Below are 21,251 nucleotides of genomic sequence, written 5' to 3' on the forward strand. Positions count from 1 at the left end.
AAGCTCCAGAACAGTTACTAAATGGACGTAGTGGAGAAATCCCAAAACAGTCAGGAAAATGATTGGTTCTTTTTATAGAAAGATAATTAGATTGGTGTTTGAACTATTTGCCATTTGACTTCAAAAGAAAATGGCCGATGTTGTCCGATGTTCTTGTCACAAAACATGTCAGCGGGGCTGGAAAGTGTTACCACTGGAGAGTAAGTAGATGGCTGGTTAGTTAGCTCGTTGGCTAGTTAGCTTATCCTTGGCGGGAAGAGAGGCCGAGGGACCGTTAGACCCAGTGTAGCATCAAAGTGTGGTGGAATTAGATAGCTGACTAGCCAACTTCCAGCTACCGCTCTGACCGCCCTGCTATGTTGATTTGAATGTCCGTTAAACTTCGATTCTATTTCTGTGTTTGTTTTTGACAACTCCATCATATGGTAGATTTTTTTTTCACATGTGTAAGGAAAAAATAAGATTGTCTCAAAAGGCATGTTTCAGATGGATGTCTTATTTCCAGTGGGAACTTAATATAAAACAAGGCATTTACATTTTATGAACTCAAACCTCAAACTGCAGAGTAATATAACAATATAGATATTTGTAATCTTATTTATCAGATGGCACAAACGTCAAATGTTGTCACACCAAGAGTATATATTTGAAGGACAATGTGTTGCCGGCCCTAAACATGGGACCTCCTAAATCCTCCTTTAAATAGCCCCGTAGACTGTAACGGACCAGAGGCGTTCAATGACACGGTAACCTGCATTACCAGCCTCCACAGCAATGCGCCGGCGCCCCACACATCTTCCCCCGGTCTAGTGTCGGCTGCTCGGGGATAAAGCAGAGCGCTATACGGTCATGTGATTCCTGTTTTTTTTTTTTTTTTTCCTCCTTCGAAGTTGAAAGGCAGGAGCAGAGCAGCGGAGGGGGCCCAGTTTACCTTCTTACTGGCCGTGGATGCAACGTTTTCGTCCCTTTTTCCACCACAATATTCTTTGTTTCTCGCTCCGTGTGACAATTTTTTCTTCAACCTTTCTTTTACGATGGCGGGGGCTATTATTGAAAATATGAGCACCAAAAAGTTGGTGATAGTGGGAGTTATTCTGCTTTTGTTTCAGGCGGTTGCCTTCATGGTCGGCGGTTTGATTGGTAAGTTTTACCTCGTTGTATCCCTCACTTTCATCTTTTTTCTTTATAGCTAACGTTTGTCTTTGTGGCGCGCGTGTCTTGTTGAAATGTAGACGTTGACGTCTGCAAACGGTAAAAGCACAAAAGTTTGAAGTTGAGCTGATCGTTACATGTGTCCATACCAGCGGTAATCAACGTTTCCACAGGACAGAAGAGGTGGTAAAAGCTAACTTTTAACGTCGGCTGTATTTGACCGAGTCGTGCTCCAACAATGCGGTACTTTGACACCGAAGCTGCCGAAGTGCACCTCAGTTAAATCCCCGCTTTGTGTCAAGGTGTTTGCTGCTGCATGCCTCGACCGTCGGCTTCGTGTCTTTGGCTAAAATCAACGCAGGATACCATATCCGTGAATACCTCGGAGCTTTTCTACACAGGAATGCTGTGAAATACATCTAACCTTTTTTGTGTGTCTTTTTCACTTCTTTGATACAAACTCGACCGCCCCCCCCCCCCCTTCTCTCTTCTTACCTCCCCCTCCCCCTCATCCTCTTCCTCCTCACCCCCACCTCTCATATATAATGACTGTCTGCTGTGTGGGGCCCCAGGCAGCATCTCTACCTTCCTTTCACTCCTTCCTCTTTACCCCTGTGTCTCTCCTTCTCCCCAAATCCCCGTCGCTCTGCAGGCAGAACATTCATGTTTCCTCCTCCTCCCCTGGTCGCATTTGCATGGAGACAGACAGTCTTGCACAAAACACACACATAAGTGCACACAGCTGTCAAAGTTGCGTTTTGCCTTAAGGACTGTATTGGAGTTGCTGTCAACTTTCTTCAAATCCACCCAGTCGCACATGCACAACAGCTATGCACACACACCGTTGATATAAATTGAGTCCATGGGAAAGATGCTTTTTTTTCTTCTTCTGATGAGCTAAATGTGGAAATCAGGCCTCAAACACCAGTCAGTCTGTCTCTATGTCCCTGCAGTCCGTCTCACTCACTGCATAGCTGGTGATAAATTAGCTTGTTTGGTTCGTTCCTGGCTGAGATGGTTTTAATGAAGCCAGATTCCTTTGTGTTTGCTTGGTGGCTGGGGCGGCAGGGGTAATTGAGTAGAAAGGGTTTTTTCTCCCCTTGTTTCCCGACAATCCCGGGAACACGGCATGGGGTCAGCAGGCTGAGGGGACGGCCTTTATTCTGGACACACTGCGATGGAGACTAGTGGAGCCGCTGTGCTTCTGGACTTGCAGGGTCTCTAGATAATTAAACTGCAAGGGGTGCCAGATGGATAACTGGGTTTAATTCAGTTGGGAGTGTCTTCTTTGTTGCTATGTGTGTTTTATTTATTTTTTACACGGCTGTTGACACACTTGTGCAGCTGACGGTTCCTTGAAGATAGCCTTGGTTGAGTTTTACGAGTGTATGTTAGTCAAAGGGTGTGTTAATCGTTTGGGGTGTCCGCCCTTCAGCTCTCTGTTACGAGTGAACAGATATGATTAGATGTTCTGATACAGGCCTTTTTCAGGTTTGCTTGCTTTTTATATTTTTCTTGCAGTTATGGATAGGAGTCAACACTTTTGCAAACCAGGAAGTAGTGAAATATAAAAGTATTGCTTCTCACAAGTTTGTTTTAGCTAGAAGCACCTTGTGACTGTGATTACAACTTTGAGTCTTCGTATGTCTCTGAACTTTTTTTCCGAGAGGATTCTGAAAACTCTTTCATGTTCCCCACCATGAGTCAGTATACTTCCCACAAGCACCCTTAACAGTAATAATGGCTCATGGAGTCTTTATAGATGAGTCTCAAACGGTGTGATAGTTCAGGACTGCAGTGTTTCTTTCTTGTCTTGGTGATTTGCTCAAACAAATTGGAAGCTTCTGCATACTTATCTTCAAGTTATTCTACTGACATTTAGTGGGACACGAGGACTTTCATATGGGCATGTCATAGTTGTTTTGCCTGTATAAATAGGGTCACTATAAATTATATGATTGATCAATTATTAAAATATTTGCAGATGAACGATTTCGTTTGGTTTTGATTGACTAATTGTTTCAGGTCTACTTTTGCTTTCTCACATATAGGATTCTGATTCCAGGGCATAGTTCATGTTGGACTAAACCAATGTTGAGGGTTGGGCACCACCACCATGAAAATAAATTAGTTTGTAAAGTTAGTTTATTTGTTTATTTGTCAGGTCCACATCTTGCTGAATCTGCTGTGGATTGTCTTTTTCAAAGAAAGTTAAGTGGCTTCAATGTTCTTTAAAGGAGGTGTACATTTTCATAAAATATATATCCAAATTTATTTGAAAAAGCGACATGATCCCGTCTTGTTTGTTGTACCTGATATTATGACATAAGGAGGAAATCTCAGCCCACAGTCTAACAGGCTCAATAGACATGCTGTTCATTTCATTTCTGCGACATGATATTTGGAGTCTTTTTACTTACTTGCACCTTGACTATCAAACCGCTCGTAGGTCGTTCACATCAGTCCTCCAGGTAAAAGATAAGATAAGATGATCCTTAACAGGAGACCAAAGTTTCTCTGCATCACCATGTTGATCTTTTTCAAAGCACTATTTAAAATCCTGAGACTAAACCCCAGGCTTGTCAAACTCGTGAATCTCAATGCGTAAACAGTGTAATCGGTGTCTGAGGGCTTTTGGGAATTTTCCCTCCCCATCACTTCAGAGAGCAAGCGAGCGTTGCTACCAGGCATTTTCTAAACAGTGTGAAAAGTAATTGCCAAAGTGTTTGGACTAGATTTGGCTCGAACCCAAACTGTTGACTGTTCATAATGGTTGCTAAGATATTAGTATTGTCCATGCACACTTTAGTTCAGTGCTCTCATTTTATTTATTGATTTTTACCCAGACTTTTTGTGTGATGTATTAGTTTGTGGAGACATTTGGCTTGGCAGGACCTTGAAACACTTTGCTGCACTATTTCAATCTGACACGTAGTCTAACATCTCTCTCCCACTTTGTATTTGTCTCACCAGCTCCGAGCACCACCACACCGGTTCAGTACTTGGCCACCAAGTGTGTAGACACAACCAAGCTTCGACAGGAAACAAAATGGTTCATGCCTTGGGGTCCGAACCAATGCGACAAGATCCGGACCTTTGATGAAGCAATGGCCAAGAAGATTGAGGCCAACAACATTGTATTTGCTGTCCACATTCCACTGCCCAACAAGGAGATGAGCCCTTGGTTCCAGTTCATGCTGGTCATCCTGCAGTTTGACATTGCATTCAAGATGTACAACCAGATAGGTGAGAACCAAGGCTTTCTTATGGGATTTTAAAAAAAGGGCGAGGACAACACTGCTCACGTTTCTACCTCAGGACATGGATTTAAAGTTGTGAGGGAGGGAAGGAAGTCTATCTTTTCATGTGACTTGGTGTTGGGTAAGCTGTTTAGGTAATTGTCTTTCAAGTTTGGTTTGTGGACAGTGCCTTGCAAGTTCTCTTTCTGCATTTATTCCCCAGTAACTTTCCCAGTAGTAGTTATTTTTCTCATGTTACCTTCCCTTACATTGTGGTAGGATGTCCTCTTGTGCTCTTCAGTCTTATCATGTCGAATGCTTGAGGAACCCCCAGAAATGCGTGTTATTCATTAGATTGTATTTCTGTTACACGGGAAGGCAGCAAACAATGATGGACACCCTGCTGTTTGTTCTCTAAAGGCCCTTGGGGCTTTCGTAGATAGGCTTGTCAGAAACCCTTGAGACAGGTATAAAGGCAGAGGAGAGAGGTAATCTGGACCCGTTTCTTGTTGTATCCCTCTGAGCAATCCAACGTCTAATAATCCAATCCTGAGACTCACAACTGAATGATTTTATATAGTTTGAATGAAAGATAATTTATAATAATAATAAAAAATATATATAAAACGACCATTTTAAATCAGTTTCGTGATTTTTGACATTTATGCATTCGTTTTTTTCATCCTTTTTTAAAATCTTGATTTAATGTCCTAGTGAAATGAAAAAGAAATTTTCCAAGTTTTAATCCAGCGTCTCCGTGTAATCACTATTGGAGTATTTTTAAATCGAAACCCAGTCTTTCGAAACTTTGACTAACTGTGTACAGGGGTGTTTTGGTAGAGTGACTAGAATCCCGGAAGCAGGGATGACAGAGAATAATGAGTCTCAAAAGTGACTGGATCACCAGAGAGAGGATTTGACCCTTAATCACATCTTTTGCTTATTGGAAAAAGGAAGTAAACTTGAGTCTTATAACAACCTCTGATGTACAGAGTCGTATTCACTGACCAATGCCTGTAAACCTGGATACATCCACCTGAGACTAATTCGTAATTAACAGAAAGGTACTTTCTTATGACCCGGCCTCTCTGGTCCGGCTTGTCTAAACAGTTGTGTTGCAACAGTGCCTTCATCATCAGCATCATTTGGTGCTCACATTCTTGTCCTCAGTGGAAATGTGTTCAGTGGTTGTGGGTTGTTTACTGCCTGGCTGCCAGACAGAGGAGTCGGTGAATCAGCCTGGACAACAGACGGGTCTTTCTGTCAGACGCCACAAACTCATTTAGATCTTTCTGAGCTACAATAGCTGTGGGAACAAGTGCTAAGATATAGATGGAGCACTGTAGACACTGCTTGAAGTAGAAATCAGCTATTGCTGCAGCAGTGGGATTCTCATTTGTAACACAATTTTCTGCCTGTTTTGAACCCATTCATTTTTCTTTTTTTTTTTTTGTTTTTGTTTTGAGACATTGTGTGCTAGAAAGGAGAACCTGCTAAAACGTATCCACTAGCCTGTTTCAAGCATACCTCACCTCTAGGCTGCTGTATAATAGGAGGGCAACAGATCACAAAACTTTTGGTTCAGATTTAATCACGGTCTTGATTCATGGAGTGGATCAGCAGGGAAAAAAGATCTCACTTGTATACTAGGCTCCATTTTTATTTATTTTGAATCATAATTCATTACGAATACTTTTATTCTTAAACATATATTTGATGAGATTTAGATTAATTGAACTGGATGCTGGATTCAGGATGAATAAATTTGAATAAACCCCCAAAACAACGGAGCCAAGTCTTTAATGAATAATAAATTGGCGTCGGCAGAATCTTCTCTGTGCAGATTATGGTCTGCAGCTGCATGTCAATGAACACAAGGCCATCTCTTCCTTGACTGCCTTATCTGTGTAACAATGTGTGTCCCAGAGAAGAGGTTCACCCTTATTAACTACTCCACCCAACTGCCCCACTCCACCCTAGCACCAAGCACCCCTTGGTCGGGGTCCAGCAATAACACAGCTGTTGAGGAGGCTTAGTTTCCGTGGTAATGGGTGCTGGACTGGAGTGGAATGTATGCATGAAGCGAGCTGACATTCAAGGGCGTCTGTCTGGACCAATGGCAGAGTGGAGGGCATTACAGAGACAGTCGGCTGCCAGTTCTCATCTGGTTCCCTCTCCCCCTTCCTCTACTTTTTTTTTTTTTTTTTTTCTCAAAGCCCAGGCCACTGAGTTTCTTTCTCTTCATTCCAGTTTGTTTCATAACGGCACAAGAGGCACTCTGGAGGGCTGGAGGAGAGAACACTTGGCTTTGTAATGTGATCTAAAGATGCAGTTTTAATAGCTTGGCTTTAGATGTTTTTTTTTTATTTATTCACTGGGCTGGGCTGTTGGAGGCCGGCTCAAGGTCTTGTTGAAGTTTGTATCAAGTAGGAAGTAACCTAGATTTGGGCCACCATGGAGAGCAGACTGAATCACTGAATAGGTTTACATGCAGAGAAATAATCATTTTAATCTCACCTATTCAGACTCCTTCTAGGTGACAGGAACACATATTAACACTCAACTGATATAATAATAATAATTGTACAATATGCCAACCAAAACCAGTCTATTTGAAAATACAGCCTTCTTAAATGAACATCACATCAGTTGGAACTGCAGCCACGAAGCTTCTCAATGATTTTAAATGAATAAAATGATCCTCCTCCTCTTTACACTGCACCACTCCGGTATTAGCATGTGCAACACTAGTATGGTACTTGGAAATTAACAGTGCCTTTTCAGGCTATAGTGGGGGAAATCTCCATGTCAATGCAGTGTTGTCACTTTGCTGGTGTCACAGTTAAAAGGTCATGGCTGTCTCTCATCAGGGCTTAATTTTTTTCCGTCACTAGGATAATAACGGCCAGTAGAGTTGTGCAGCGAGGAAGTATAAGAAGCACCGAAATGCAGACAAAAAATAATATCTTATCACTTATTTCCACTGCATGGTACTGTGAGGCTCAACTAGGTGCAGACTTTCCTCTGTTCTGGTCATCATTGACCGGGTATTATCTGTAGTGGAAAACAAAATTGAGAAAAGCATCTGGAATCAAAAGGGAGTTGTGTAGCGTTGGTCCGAGCCATTTACTGGACATGAGGCATTATTCAGTACATGCTTACATTTTGGAAGACATACATTTCTTCTGCAAACAGTTTTTCTTTTGGGACGTAATGATTTTGCACTTTGACTTGAGGATGTTTATTTACATGCTTGCATACCAAAGTCTTTTAATGATGAAATATCTCCTAAATATACTGATCTGACAGTAAATTGCTGGGGTTTTTTTTCCCAGAGGATGGAGCGCTGGCCACCATTGACGTGGGCCTGGCCTACAGAGACGACACAGTCAGCGAGTGGACCGAGATGGCTCACTCTTTTGAACAGAGGAAGCTCTCTTGCAACTTCACTACTGCCAAGGTGTGGAAATGACACTGACTCACCATGATGCTTCGTTAGAATACCATAAATTACTTATTTCAGACATGTATTGTGTATTGAAATGGTAATACTACCAATGTTGATTATCATTTTCAACAGATTCTATTGCAGATGATAAATCAAATAATTGACGTGTTTTTAAATACAAGTAACATGATTATTTTTTTTGTCATCAGTGTTCGACCCCAAATATGTTTTTGTTGCTATTTCATGACATTACAAAGTTCTTTTGAGCCTTAAATACTGGGAGTTATAGATGTTTCTCACTTTCGATAATGCTATTTCTAATGATACTTTGCTGATGCCACCTCATGTTTATGGGAGCGATTCACAGCCTAACTTCAGGGCACTTTGGAAACGGTTGCGGGACACTTAAACCTGTTCTTCCAGCTGATAGTGGTCTGTGTCTCAATTCTCAGACGCTGGGCTGAGACAACTTTACAGCACCACCTGTTATCTTTAGATTTATGTGATTTTTTTTATTTTTTTTTATTTTTTATTTTTTTATTTTTTTTAAAGCAGATATGGTGTGTTGCTGTGTGTTTTCCAGACCTTTGAGAACGAGGGACGGTACTATGAGTGTGACCCGCTTCCTTTCATGGAGGTCGGCAGCGTGGCCCATAAGTACTATCTTCTCAACATTCGTCTGCCCGTCAATGAGCGGAAGAAGGTCAATGTGGGGATCGGAGAAATCAAAGACATTCGTCTCGTTGTAAGTTGCCGTTTGATTGGGTTAACACTAAGTAGTGTTCCAAAAAGCTTTGAATACAGTTCCCAGTCAAGGGTCCTTTTTCAGCTGTGATATTAGCCATTGAGTGAAATGGTGTCGGCCCTTGTTTGCCATTAGATTAACATACACAACACAATTAGTTTACCCTGATTTTTATTTCTCATTCAAGAGCATCCACCAGAATGGAGGCTTCACCAAAGTTTGGTTTGCCATGAAGACATTCCTCACACCCAGCATCCTCATCATCATGATCTGGTACTGGAGACGGATCACCCTCATGAGGAGACCTCCTGTGCTGCTGGAGAAGTAAGACGGCTCCCTCAGTGGTATTCTTGGTTCACTATTGTATTGTTAGCACAATGTGTATTATTGTTGGAGAATTGGAGCTTTGTGGCATCATAATTGTGAGCCATGTTGTGCAAGTTTACACTTCACAAGAGCTAGTTCAGTTCACACCGATTCAAATGAACTAGCTCAAGTTTATAGTTTGGAGTTTTGAACTAAGCTAATGGTCCCAAAACATTCCCTAATTTATTTTAATTTCTCATGCTTTAAAAAGAAAATCTTTTTGGATGCTGGTCCTTCACCACTAGGCTCAGGGGCAGTTTCATAGCACAGACCATAAGAGTTTTGAACTCTCCTGAACTAGTCAGTATGACACTTCACCATTATACTGTTTTACCTCTGTACACCTCACTTACTGTTAACATACTGTATATGTGTAAGTTTAGACTTTATTGATCTCATCAAGCATATACATTTAATACATTCCTGTTCATATTCAGTTTATCTATTTAAAAAAAAAAAAAACATGTGAAAAACCTCCAACAAGGTCTGTGGATTATCTTGACTAACCGGTCATGATTCCTGGAAAGAGATGGTGCTCGTGAGTTTCTCCAATTTATCTTTTGGCTCTTTGAGCACCACAAGCAGAGTGCTTTTAGCTCTATTATTCAGGAGAAAGCAGACATCTCGAGGCCAATATCTTCAAAACGATGTAACTCGCACTAAAACAATCTAGACGGATAAATAGCAATAAAGGTAAGAGGAATTTTTAATTTAAATGTTTGGGGTGAACTGTCGCTTTTTAACAATGGATGAAATGTACAAGCAGTGATATTTGTGTTTATTACTTGACCAAACCCCATGAGGGTTAAAGCAGCAAATGCACGTAGTTTTCCCTGAAGCAGATAGTTTAAATGCCATGCTGTGTAAAGCTGCAGCTATGCTCCCAACCCAGTGTTTGTCTAACCCCTGCTGTGCTGGGAAGACAGATCAGTAAGAGGCAGCGTTCTGCGCCACAGGAAGTGGCCGACGAAGCGTGAAACGTGTTAGAAAATCTGCAAGCTAGCACTCAACTGACACATGCTGCATACACACATTCAGGGCATACACACCAGCTCACTGATACCACACACACACACGCAGACGCAGACGCAGACACACACACACACACACACACACACACACACACACACACACACACACACACACACAGTCAACTCTCTCTCTCCTTCCCTCTGTATTTGCCGGTTAAAGGCTCTTATTCCCAAATGACCGGCAGGTTCTCAAAGCGCGACACGTACCCTATTTGTGGACACCGGATGTTTTTTTTCATGCCATACAAGCTGTACCAGAGTCTCTGTCATGCTAGTCCAGAGGTGTCAGGGTGGTAAACCTCAGACTTTCCTCTAAACTTACACGACAAATGTGAGTGGGAATGCTCAGTGTGGAAAATGGTCTAGTTCATGCAGGAACTGTTATCTGTCTATCTTTTATGTACGCACTAACGGTAATCATCACATCTGAAAGCCTCCTTGCCAGTTGGAGACTGATAACCATCCGGTAACCCGTATGTCTGAACTAATTAAAAAAAGTGTATATTACTTCTAGCAAAGTGGAATGTTATACTTGCACTGAAGCGTTATTGACGTGACGGAGCTGCCTGCTCGTGTCTGGTGTGAACGTTGTTGCCACAACCACATTGCGATGTGGGATATTTATGGTGTGGGGTTCGCGTACTGTTTTTATTTGACCAGAAATAGTATCGCAATTCACATTGTTCATGGAGCAGCTCCAGACTTCATACTTGGCATTACAAGTTTGAAACTTTCTGGCATTGAGTGAGTCGCTCATGTTCACAAACATTGATTTAACTTTCCTCGGCCGTGGAAATGTCATATCGGAATTCTTAAGTTAGGCGGTGTTACCCTTAACTTCGAAGATTTATGTACCACGCCCTTTCTTAATTCTCACACGGATAGATGCCAGCCCCAGCTCTCCTGTCTATGTTGGTGGTGCTCAGGACGCATTCCCTGCATACCAGTCAAATGTGATTTCACTCGGCTCACTCTGTAGAATATGCTGACGTCCGTCTGGAGAGGAATTGCTTAAAACCTGTTTTACATTTCTTCTAGTACCCACAGCAGAAAACATTTATTACCACATGTTTTCAGGTCACTTCCTTCCCCTCCCCCATCACGCACACGCACGCGCACGCACACGCACGCACGCACGCACACGCACGCACACACACACGCTCTGTTTTGCCCTCTTTAACTATCTATTTCCGAGCTTCACCCTTTCATCTACTGGCGGCATGCAGGGACCTGCTACAGACGCTTGAAAGACAAGCTTGTTTCTGTCTTTCTGTGAGCCTATTGTTGAAAATAATTCACCCTTATTTCAATATCTCTAAATGTCTGGATTTCAAAGGTTGAAGGAGGTTGGCTGTAATAATGAGTCTCTTTGGAAAGGTAGTCAATTATGTAGACTTGGATAGGTCAGTGGGGACACACTGTGCTTGTGGCTGACTGGATTATCTAATCAATAATGTCCCTAGATCAAATCAGCCTGCTTCAGCAGATTTAGCCTTGCTCCAAAATATTGATTGTGTCGGTGTAAAAGATTTAGTCCAGACTCAAGTGTAAAGCCAATTAAAACTCTATATTTTTTTTTTTTTTTTTTTTTCTTCAGGGTTTGTAGCTTGTTTAGTCTCATCCTTTAATCTTTCTTGAACACAGCAGCATGGCTGCTAATTATACAGGAAAAATATTGATATTAATTTACAATATAACATTCAATATCAACAATTATCAGTAGACTTATTTAAATGCTACAAATTCACTCAAATGTGGGATCCTTCTACCCTCATCTGTTGGTATTGCTGGTTAAAAATGATAGTTTTAACACCGTTTTTGCTCCACAGAGTCATCCTTGCTCTGGGTATCTCAATGACTTTCATCAACATGCCAGTGGAGTGGTTCTCTGTTGGCTTCGACTGGACCTGGATGCTGCTTTTCGGGGACATCAGGCAGGGCATCTTCTACTCCATGCTGCTCTCTTTCTGGATCATCTTCTGTGGGGAGCACCTCATGGTACTGTACGCTGCAGCAGCATTTCTTTATATTTAACTGCATTCATTTTTTGTTTACCTTCTTTAGCCCTTAGGGGCCTTCTGCAGAGAACATCTCAACAGCTGCTGATGCTGTTAGTACAAGCAAGCTGTCATAGTTTTTTAAAACTTAACAATGTAGAGACCTTATGTATATTAAATCAGTTGCTCTAAGGTTTTTCCCAACTTGTGTGGTTTTACTGGATGCATCTGTGTCCTTAGACTGGCGCGCTCATTCACATCAGGTGTCGTAAAAACTTTAAAAGAGCTTATTATGGCTACATTAATGTTATCTACAGTATGGCCTTGATCATGAAGGATACAGCCTGCCCTTTACGCGTGTTTTGTCATTTTCTCTCAGGACCAGACAGAGAGGAACCGTTTCTCAGTTTACTGGAAGCAAGTCGGACCCATCGTGTTTGGCTCCTTCTGCCTATTTATCTTTGACATGTGCGAGAGGTGAGGCCAGGTCACTATTTAGAACAAGAGACTTTTTATACAACAGCGATTTAAATATTGGTATGCAACACATTATTTAAATGAATCTTGTGAATCTGTCGTGATTTTATTTTATATTTTCATGCTTTATCTGTGTATATCATATGAGTTTTGTAATGAAATGTTGTGACACTTAAATGTGGTTTTGTTTTGTGCCACCAGAGGGGTCCAGCTGACTAACCCCTTCTACAGCATCTGGGCCTCTGATGTAGGAACTGAGCTCGCTGTATCCTTTTTTTAAATTGTTTGACGACAGCATAAACAAACAAAAAAGCATTCTCCTGGAAACAAATTATCTGACTGGTATGATGGTATTAAAAACCCTCAAGAGTGGACATGGCCAAATCATGTTTTTCAATTTAATCTCCATTCAAGCTCTTGTTGTTGGAACACATGCATGTCTTTACCAATACTGTGCTACGTTATCTTGACTAACTGCCCTGCCTCTGGTTCTTGCGGCGCATGTATGATACATTCTTCTAGTTGGATGAGCATTAACTGGAAACTGCTCTCTAGACTAATAAGATGAGAAATAATTTAGTAATGCCATATGTGAAAGCATTGCCTGGGGCATCGAAATGATGTGTTTCTGTGCGTGTCCCCGTTTGTTTGCTTTGCTTTCTGAGCAGAGTAATGCAAGATTAATTAGCACACCTCGTCAAAAACAGCTTCCAAAATCCCTATCTTTTCTCCTTTTTCTTTCTTTCGAATCTCATCCAAAGGAAAAAGAAGCCATTGTGCTCCTGATTATCAGTGTTTTGATGAAGACAGTCATCCGCCTGCAATATACATGTGATGTCTCTTTTTGGAGCATATAAGGCTAAACCTGCATACCAGTACACAATGTGTACTTGATTTACAATAAGTCTGCATTCATGTGCAAACAATTGAAGTAAATACATCTTCCATATTTCTGCATGCACCATCACTCTTAATAAGGAGGTTGTTATTTTGATATTTCCTTGACTAGTGTTTCCTCAGATGGCATTCATCATTGTTGCAGGGATCTGTGCCTGTCTCTACTTCCTCTTCCTCTGCTTCATGGTTTTTCAAGTCTTCCGCAACATCAGTGGTAAGAGGACGTCCCTGCCCGCCATGTCCAAGGCCAGACGGCTGCACTATGAGGTGTGTGTGTTTTCTTCTCATTTCTAATGGATAGTTGGATAGATAATAATAGTTTGGTTGTGCCAGTATAAAAGGATTTCTCTGCTACACATATTATATTTTGTTAACTGTTTTGGCACTAACTCAACCCCTTTACTGCCCTTCAGGGTCTAATTTTCAGGTTCAAGTTCCTCATGCTGGTCACTCTGACCTGTGCCGCCATGACTGTCATCTTCTTCATCATCAGTCAGGTGAGTGCCACAATGAAATCAGTCATAATGTTGTCGACAGGAATAGTATTTAGGTGATGATTGGTGATATTTTTTAACAATTTCACAGGGACTATAAAGGCTATTTTGCTACTGTGCCAAAACATACATAACTCCGTCCAAAAAAGACTGACACAAAAGTGATCAAATTCCCGTTTGTATGTGTCCAGGTGAATGAGGGCCACTGGCACTGGGGAGAGCACACGGTGCAGGTGAACAGCGCCTTCTTCACCGGCATCTACGGCATGTGGAACCTGTATGTCTTCGCCATCATGTTCCTCTACGCCCCGTCTCACAAGCGTTATGGAGACGATCAGTCAAGTGGTCAGTGCATCACTGGTAAGTACATATTTCTACTAACTTCCTAAATGTATAAGATGGATTGTAGTATTGTAAGTCTCTTTGGATAAAAGCATCAGCTAAATGTAATGTAATGATTGTCTGTTGTAAATGCTCTACACTGCTTTATGAAGAACTCATCCTTCCTTCTGTCTATCCAGTATACTTAATATTTCCAGCCATTTTAGAAGTTAAGACTAGGATATAAGCTCAACAAATAAGTTAATGTACTAAATAATATAATATATATAGATTAAAAAAAAGTTTATTTTTTTCTTCCCACATGTAATTCACATTTGCATGGACTTATCTTAATGTTTTGATATATGTGTTGGTTAGGAAGGTCAGTCAGCTAAATTAATCCATGTTAACCCTGTTGGTTGTTTAAGTTTTAGGGTGACAATCTTGAAAATAAATCAAAAAATACTTCTGAACTAAACAATGCTATACTTGTAAAATATTTACTTATTACAGTTGGTTTACTTACTTTCTTTTAGGGTTTCAAACCCTAAATCATGTTCTGGTGATCAAAGTTATTGGTTGAATTGAATTTGTTTCCCAGTAGCTCACTTAATTCTGATGCAGTGTCTGTCCTCTGCTGTAAAGCTGTCTATTCAGTTTGTTTTTGGAGGAAGGGAGGTTGGTGATTCAGAAGGACCCAGATTCCCAGGGGACAGAAGGGTCTCTTTGGCCCAAGAGGGTGATTCTAATGGACACCAGGCTTCCTTCCAGACAGAAAGGAAGTGAAGAGGGGTGGGGGTGGGCTGCAGAGCAGAGAAGTAATCAAAACTATCCATCCATCTCCTGACGTCACTGACGCTCGGAGAGAAAAAGAGAGTTTAAAGCTCTGGAAGCTTTCCCTGAAGTGCGTCAACCAATCTCATGAGAGGGTCACCTTTCTTCAAGTTACATTCTGTTGATTTTATTTGATTAGTTCTTGAGTTTCACTTCTGTTTCAAAGGAGTTGAAAGTATTTATAATGATTTAAATTCAGCTAAACCAACCTGTTATGCTACATTGGTCATTTGCATTCAGCAAAAAGAAAAATATGTGCTGTTCCTTAAATGTTTTGTATTCATGCCATGTCATTGGTGATCTTTGGTGCTGATGTGTCACACGTGTGTGCAGGAGATACCGGAGGAAACAGCGGAGAGGACATCCAGCTGACTACTACCATCACCCATGTTGATGGCCCCACTGAGATCTACAAGATGACGGGCAAAGAGGCCCAGGAGTAGATGTCCCACTGTTGTTGGGGCTCCCCTCTCCTACCTACCGCTCCTATGATCCCCTCCCTCGTGTGTGTATATGTGTGTGTGTGTGTGTGTGTGTCTGTGTGTTTGTGACAAACACAAACAAACAGGCTTTTCTCTTTACATCCCCCTGGCTATAAAATGGCATCAACAATCCAGTTTGCATGTAATTTACCAGTCCCATAGTTCCTGACCTCTTCCAGCACCAAGCCCTCAGCTGTGTGACTTGTTACGTGCCCCCCTGTTTCCAAATGTTTCTCTAAAGACTGATTATTATCAACACTTCGTTCAGTCCTTTTCATTTCCCAGTGGAATATTTTTCTTACATTTCATACTTTATTTAAACTGGCTGTGTTTGTAAATATTGCACAATGCTTTTGACACCAAAATAAAGGAGATTAGAGTGTTGAGAGAACATTTGGCAGACCTCACACTCCTGTGATTAAACTACAGTGTGGTTAGACATAATCATTTAAGACCTGAACTTTTAAAAAAGATGGACAGCAAGATTTAGTGGACACATTTTAGTTTATTTGTTTTGACTAATTACCCGTTATATTCTGAGTCGAGGCTTTGTGAATGTCACTAATACATATATTATCCATAGAAAATAGATCATGTATAGTTTTGCTGTCAATCTTTCAAGAGCTCTTTTTTTATATCGTTGGAGGAAATGTACTGACCACATAGCCACTTTTGGAAATGCATACTGTACGTTTATTATGTTACAATGTAGATATCTATTTTTTACAAGTGCTTATTTTCAACTTCATGAAATATATGCATCAAGCTCTATCAATGTTTTGGAAGTTGACTGTAGCCCATTATTCATGTTTCTTAGTTTTTTGCTTTTTATGCTAATTTAAATAATAAAAACAACTTTTACTTAATACCCTTGTGTATTGTCATAGCGTTTGCTCTGAATTATTGAGTTGTGTATATAAGTATATAAGTGTATTTTAATTGTCTTAATTACCAGTAATTTAAAGAAAAATTAAACCAAGGAAAGGGAATATCACTTGCATATCTCTGAGAAATTCAGTGTGTTTTGTACTCGGTACAAGTGTATAGTGACTCTAACTGCCAGTCTTTCATACTGAGATGAATGCCCATCATCAAAGTGGGAGTTTCTATGAGCGTTTTTAGTACAATACACAGATGGGCTGCAAGGTTTTTAAATTTAAAGGAACTGAAATCTGTTTTGTGCAAGTACTGTATACCTGAATATAAGCATGTCTTTCTATGCAGTAGGGAGAGTGCGCCTCTGCATGGCGCATAGCAGAACAACAACAAACCTGCCTTCTCTTTTCCCATCGGTAAAGCTGGCCAAAGAGAGCGAGTGTGAGACCGGAAGCTGTGTGTTGTTTTTTTTTTTTTAGAGCTTACATTCTAAAAGGGATATTTGGAAATAACTTGGACTTGATGCATTCATGGTGCTTCATCAAAAGGTGACACGCATTGACACTGTAAATACTGTTAAATATTTTGGAGACTGCTTTTTGACTACATTTTAGGGTGAATTCAATGTCCACGTAACTATCGTGGAAAAATGTTTCTCATCGTGTAGACCCCTTTACCGACTCGATAACACTACAAAGGTGATGTTTAACAAATGACTCATAATTTAATGCAGGATGTGTTATGAATTCCTGTTGCTTACCATTAACACATGTTCAAGTCACTATAACTTCCTGTAATATGTTCACCCCTAATAGATCATAAATTAATTAAATAAATCCTTAATTATGTTATTCAGTCACGTAATACATAAATAGATGTGTGATCAAATAAGCTGGATTCCAGTTACAAAAAAGTTAATTTCAGTCCCATTTACTTAGCCTTTCTAAAAGCAGAACAGCACTGTCTCAGCCATATAAAGCCAATGCATCTACATGTTACAGGTTTGTGTAAATTAAAAACACTTGCAGGCACTTTTTTAAAACTTATTTAAAAATAGATTATTTGCAGTCGGTCCTCTGTTTGTTTCCACTTGCACAGTTTTAATTCCTCAACGGATGTTTTATTTTGAAAATAGAATCCGGAAGTAGTATTTACCGGTCGCTGTCTTGACGCTCGTGAACATCCGCCAGTGTTTCGCTCGGTCCGCCTCACTCCTCCCGACTCAACTCGGCTGTTCTCGTGGTGGAGGAAAAGGCAGAGACTGGGGAGACTAGTCGTATTGGGAAGGAAAAAGTAAACGAAATTAAATACTAACAACGTCAACGAAAAGTGAAAGCGTTACGAATCGCTCTGAAGTCGACAGTGAGGTCCATGAAGAGCTGTTTTTTTATTTTAAATTTGTTTCATGGTGTAACGTTAAACACAACAGTTTAGTTGTGATATTGCGCCGTGAGCCACATCGCAGAGGGAAAGGTCTCCTCCCAGTCTGTTGACGGATACAGTTCGGCTCCAGCGGAAAGGAGACGCGGCTCGACCTGTTTGCTCGTTACCCGTTCAGGTAAGACGTTAACACGACCGAGCTTTTATCTGGATCAACAGTTGGTCTCGAGCGGCCAAACACACTCACACTGTCACTGCTGTCAGCTTTCACAGGCTTCATCCGTTTATGCAACACTCGTGTTGAATGTCCTCATCTGTGGCTCCAGTAACGCATAACGTTACACATGAGTCGTGTTGCTTCATGCATGTAGTGTTCAACAGGTGATAGCTGGGGCTCAAGGTTTATTCAGCACAGTGCCGTCTCGGCCTTCTGCCGTGATTATCCACCACAGGCCCCACCTACTGTATTTGCCACATTATGACTTATTTTCTGAAAGCAGTGGATTATTCCAGAACAGAAAAAAAGAACACCCTTATATGGATACAAAAAAACCCGCCACTTTCTTCACATGAGTCGATTATGCGATAGGTAATGGCTTGTGTAGTCCAACATGAACCAATTAGATGATGAACCCGATGTGATGATGAAAGTGAGGCCCCACACAGGGAAGTGGCTGAGATGTTTACATGGAGCATCAACAGCTTGGTTGATGTCCTCCTAGCCATTAGGAGAACAGAATACAGACCGGCTATTGATAAGGCCAACTCATTAGTACCCCATTCACCGCAATCAAAGCCTCCTCTCAACGCCCATCGACATGAGTGGGTACGCACCACACACTGGAAGCTGAGGATCACACACTTTCTGCCTTCATGCTGATCGTTTGCTTTTGGTGTTGCACTAAATTTAATCACGACGGAGTGAGCAGCCTGGTGACAGACACAGACCAAGTGCCAACACAAGTAAGAACAACATCTGTGGGTGTCTTTCTCATTAAAGCACATGCTGCGTTACTTATATTTGACACATAGACATCTGTCTATGCGCTCATGACCCTACATGCACAGGTGGTGTCACAGGTAAAAGCGATATGCTTGCTTTGGTCCAGAGCTTTGCATTTGCTCTCTCCACAGAGTTGATGATTCTGTCTGATTCCAGACAAGGACTATACTGTTATTTCATTAGAAATGAAGGCGATGACCTCCATGAACAGCTGCCATGTGCTGTCGGGCTGATCATGAGCCTGTCTGGTGAACTTCCTCGGAATAAACACGAACCCCCTATATTGGCAAAATCTGCAAACTCACAAGAATCTTTCATTTGAATGGATGGAACAGCACAGTTCCTCAAACAATACTTCTTGAGATGTGTGTTGAATGTAGAGGTAACAATGTGACCTTTGACATAAAAGCCTCCTTCCCTCTATCAGCTGCATTCTTAGCTGTGAGAGTAGATTCGCCCCCGGATTGCTGGCAGGATTTAACGTGGCGTGTGATGCATGTAAATTGATTAGTAACAGGATGAGGGGGCAAGGTGGTCGAGATGGTACAAGCAATGCCTTGCTTAATGCAAGGATTAGATTTTTTTTAAAGGGTTAGAGGACTCCCTGTACAGTTTGAGATTGAGGGGAGGATGGATTTTAATCTCCTTCCTCTGTCTCCATATGAGTTTAATTTATTGAACAATGGATGATCTGTTGGGATCATGTGGGAAACACGCAGCCGTAACCAATGTTGTAATAGCTTCTCGGCTCACAGACCGCTCTGGAAGCAGCCTGCATCTCCTCTGACACAGAATGCTGCCCAACTCGCTCTGCTAACAACAAATAGTTTGCTGCATGAGAAAGACGGGATCTGTTTCCTCATCGAGCGGCCTGTGGATCCCCCGCAGGCCTTCTATTGTACACCGATTGCTGAAGTAGGAATTGGTGTGTGTACGTGCCTGTGCGTGTGCATGCTTGCTTCAGTTTCTTTTTAGTGAACTTAGTACTTTCTTACCCGGCTGAGTGGGTCACATATTTTCTTGAACATACGCAGATGCAGTATTATATGTTTCTAAAAGTATATGTTCTAAAGTAAATGTTTCTCAAAGTATACTGTATGTTCTAAAGTACATGTCTCTACCTAACCAAAGAGTACATTCCCAGTGTTTCTACTCTCTGTGTTTCTGACACTCACAGTAATATGGTAACGACACACTGATATTTCTCTCATGTATATTGCTGGGTATTGTTTGACTCAGTTTTGAGCCAAATGAATTAGTCGATTACGTCACATTAGTTGATCAACAACTATTTTGATTAATCACTGTAGTAATTTATCACGTAAATATCCAAACATTTGCTGCTTGAAGCCTGTCAAATGAGACAATATGATGCTTTTAAAATATCATATATGATAGTACACTGTATATCTTAGAGGTTGGATAAAACAAGCTATTAGTAACTATATATTATTATAATAAATGTATTTCTCAATTGTCTGACATTTTATAGATAAATAGATTAATTTAGAAAACTAATCATCAGATTTGTCAACAATACAAAATAATTGTTAGTTGCAGTCCTAAAATGAATGTCAGATTAATTTACCTTTTGTTAGTTGGTTTTCAATGTCAGTGTTTTGATGAGCACACAGTTTAGGAAATGTTGTCATGTTTAGAGATTATAAAGGAGATATTGACACACAGATCTGTGCAGTGTGCGTGTTATGTTTAGAGCTGGATTAATCAATTAGTTGATCAGAAATAAATGAATCCCCAACTATTTGGTAACCAATACATCTTTTTAATACTTCTTAAACCATATTTGCCAAATATTCTGTAGTTCCAGCTTCTTAAATGTGAAAATGTTCTGCTCTTTGCAGTTTTATCATTAATAATAAACCAAGTCTTTTTGGATTTTGGACTGCTGTTCGGTAAAAACAAGACATTTCCAAGCCATCACCTTGGACTCTGTAATCGACATTTTTAAAAGTCAATCAAGAAAATTGTTGACTGATTGATTAATAATGAAAATAATCGTTAGTGGCAGCCCTGGACATCTTCTCAAATGTTTTAAAAGTATTAACTAAACACCAGCAGACATACAACAGCCTGTATAAATGCCCTGATCACGTTTAGGCTGCGATACAGTTGTTGATCGTTGATGACCTATCTGCAAATACAGATTGTTTTTGTTGTTTATTTTGTTATGATAAGTGGCTTAGAGTTAGTGTTTGGAAGTTACATTCGGGCAACACTTTTCTTAAATCATTACATTTTTATTGCAATGAGTAACTGTAAGTTCAAATAAAAATTAAACCAGATTACAAATTGAATGCGCACTTTGGGTACTCGATAGTTGGGTTTCAGGAAGAAATAATAATAACATCTTTGGTTGTATCAGACTATTGACTGCTATTAATGATGAAGGAATGCATCATGGCAGTATTATATTTAAATGATTAAGCACTTTGATCTATTCAACCTTTAATTAGCTGAGTTACAAATGACAGACATTATTATTTGTGTG

General features: G+C 40.6%; 1 protein-coding gene across 4 annotated transcripts; it reads left to right on the forward strand.

Moving 5' to 3' along the window:
• Nucleotides 1-1,017: 1,017 nt before the first annotated feature.
• On the forward strand, nucleotides 1,018-16,343 carry wls (Wnt ligand secretion mediator; the record flags this gene model as incomplete). Of its 4 annotated transcripts, none has more annotated exons than XM_079228526.1 (12): nucleotides 1,018-1,140; nucleotides 4,126-4,398; nucleotides 7,727-7,851; nucleotides 8,423-8,584; nucleotides 8,772-8,908; nucleotides 11,811-11,979; nucleotides 12,358-12,455; nucleotides 12,657-12,720; nucleotides 13,476-13,619; nucleotides 13,766-13,849; nucleotides 14,038-14,206; nucleotides 15,335-16,343. In XM_079228526.1, 12 exons carry the CDS (start codon nucleotides 1,035-1,037, stop codon nucleotides 15,442-15,444), a joined length of 1,641 nt encoding a protein of 546 aa, XP_079084652.1. In that variant the 3' UTR covers nucleotides 15,445-16,343. The 4 variants fall into 4 exon arrangements, with proteins under 4 accessions (XP_079084652.1, XP_079084653.1, XP_079084654.1 ...); XM_079228527.1 differs by having other exon boundaries at nucleotides 14,038-14,191; XM_079228528.1 differs by having other exon boundaries at nucleotides 14,038-14,188.
• Between the last annotated feature and the right edge of the window lie 4,908 nt (nucleotides 16,344-21,251).

This window comes from Taurulus bubalis, assembly GCF_910589615.1.
Source record: "Taurulus bubalis genome assembly, chromosome: 1".
Lineage (NCBI taxonomy): Eukaryota > Metazoa > Chordata > Actinopteri > Perciformes > Cottidae > Taurulus > Taurulus bubalis.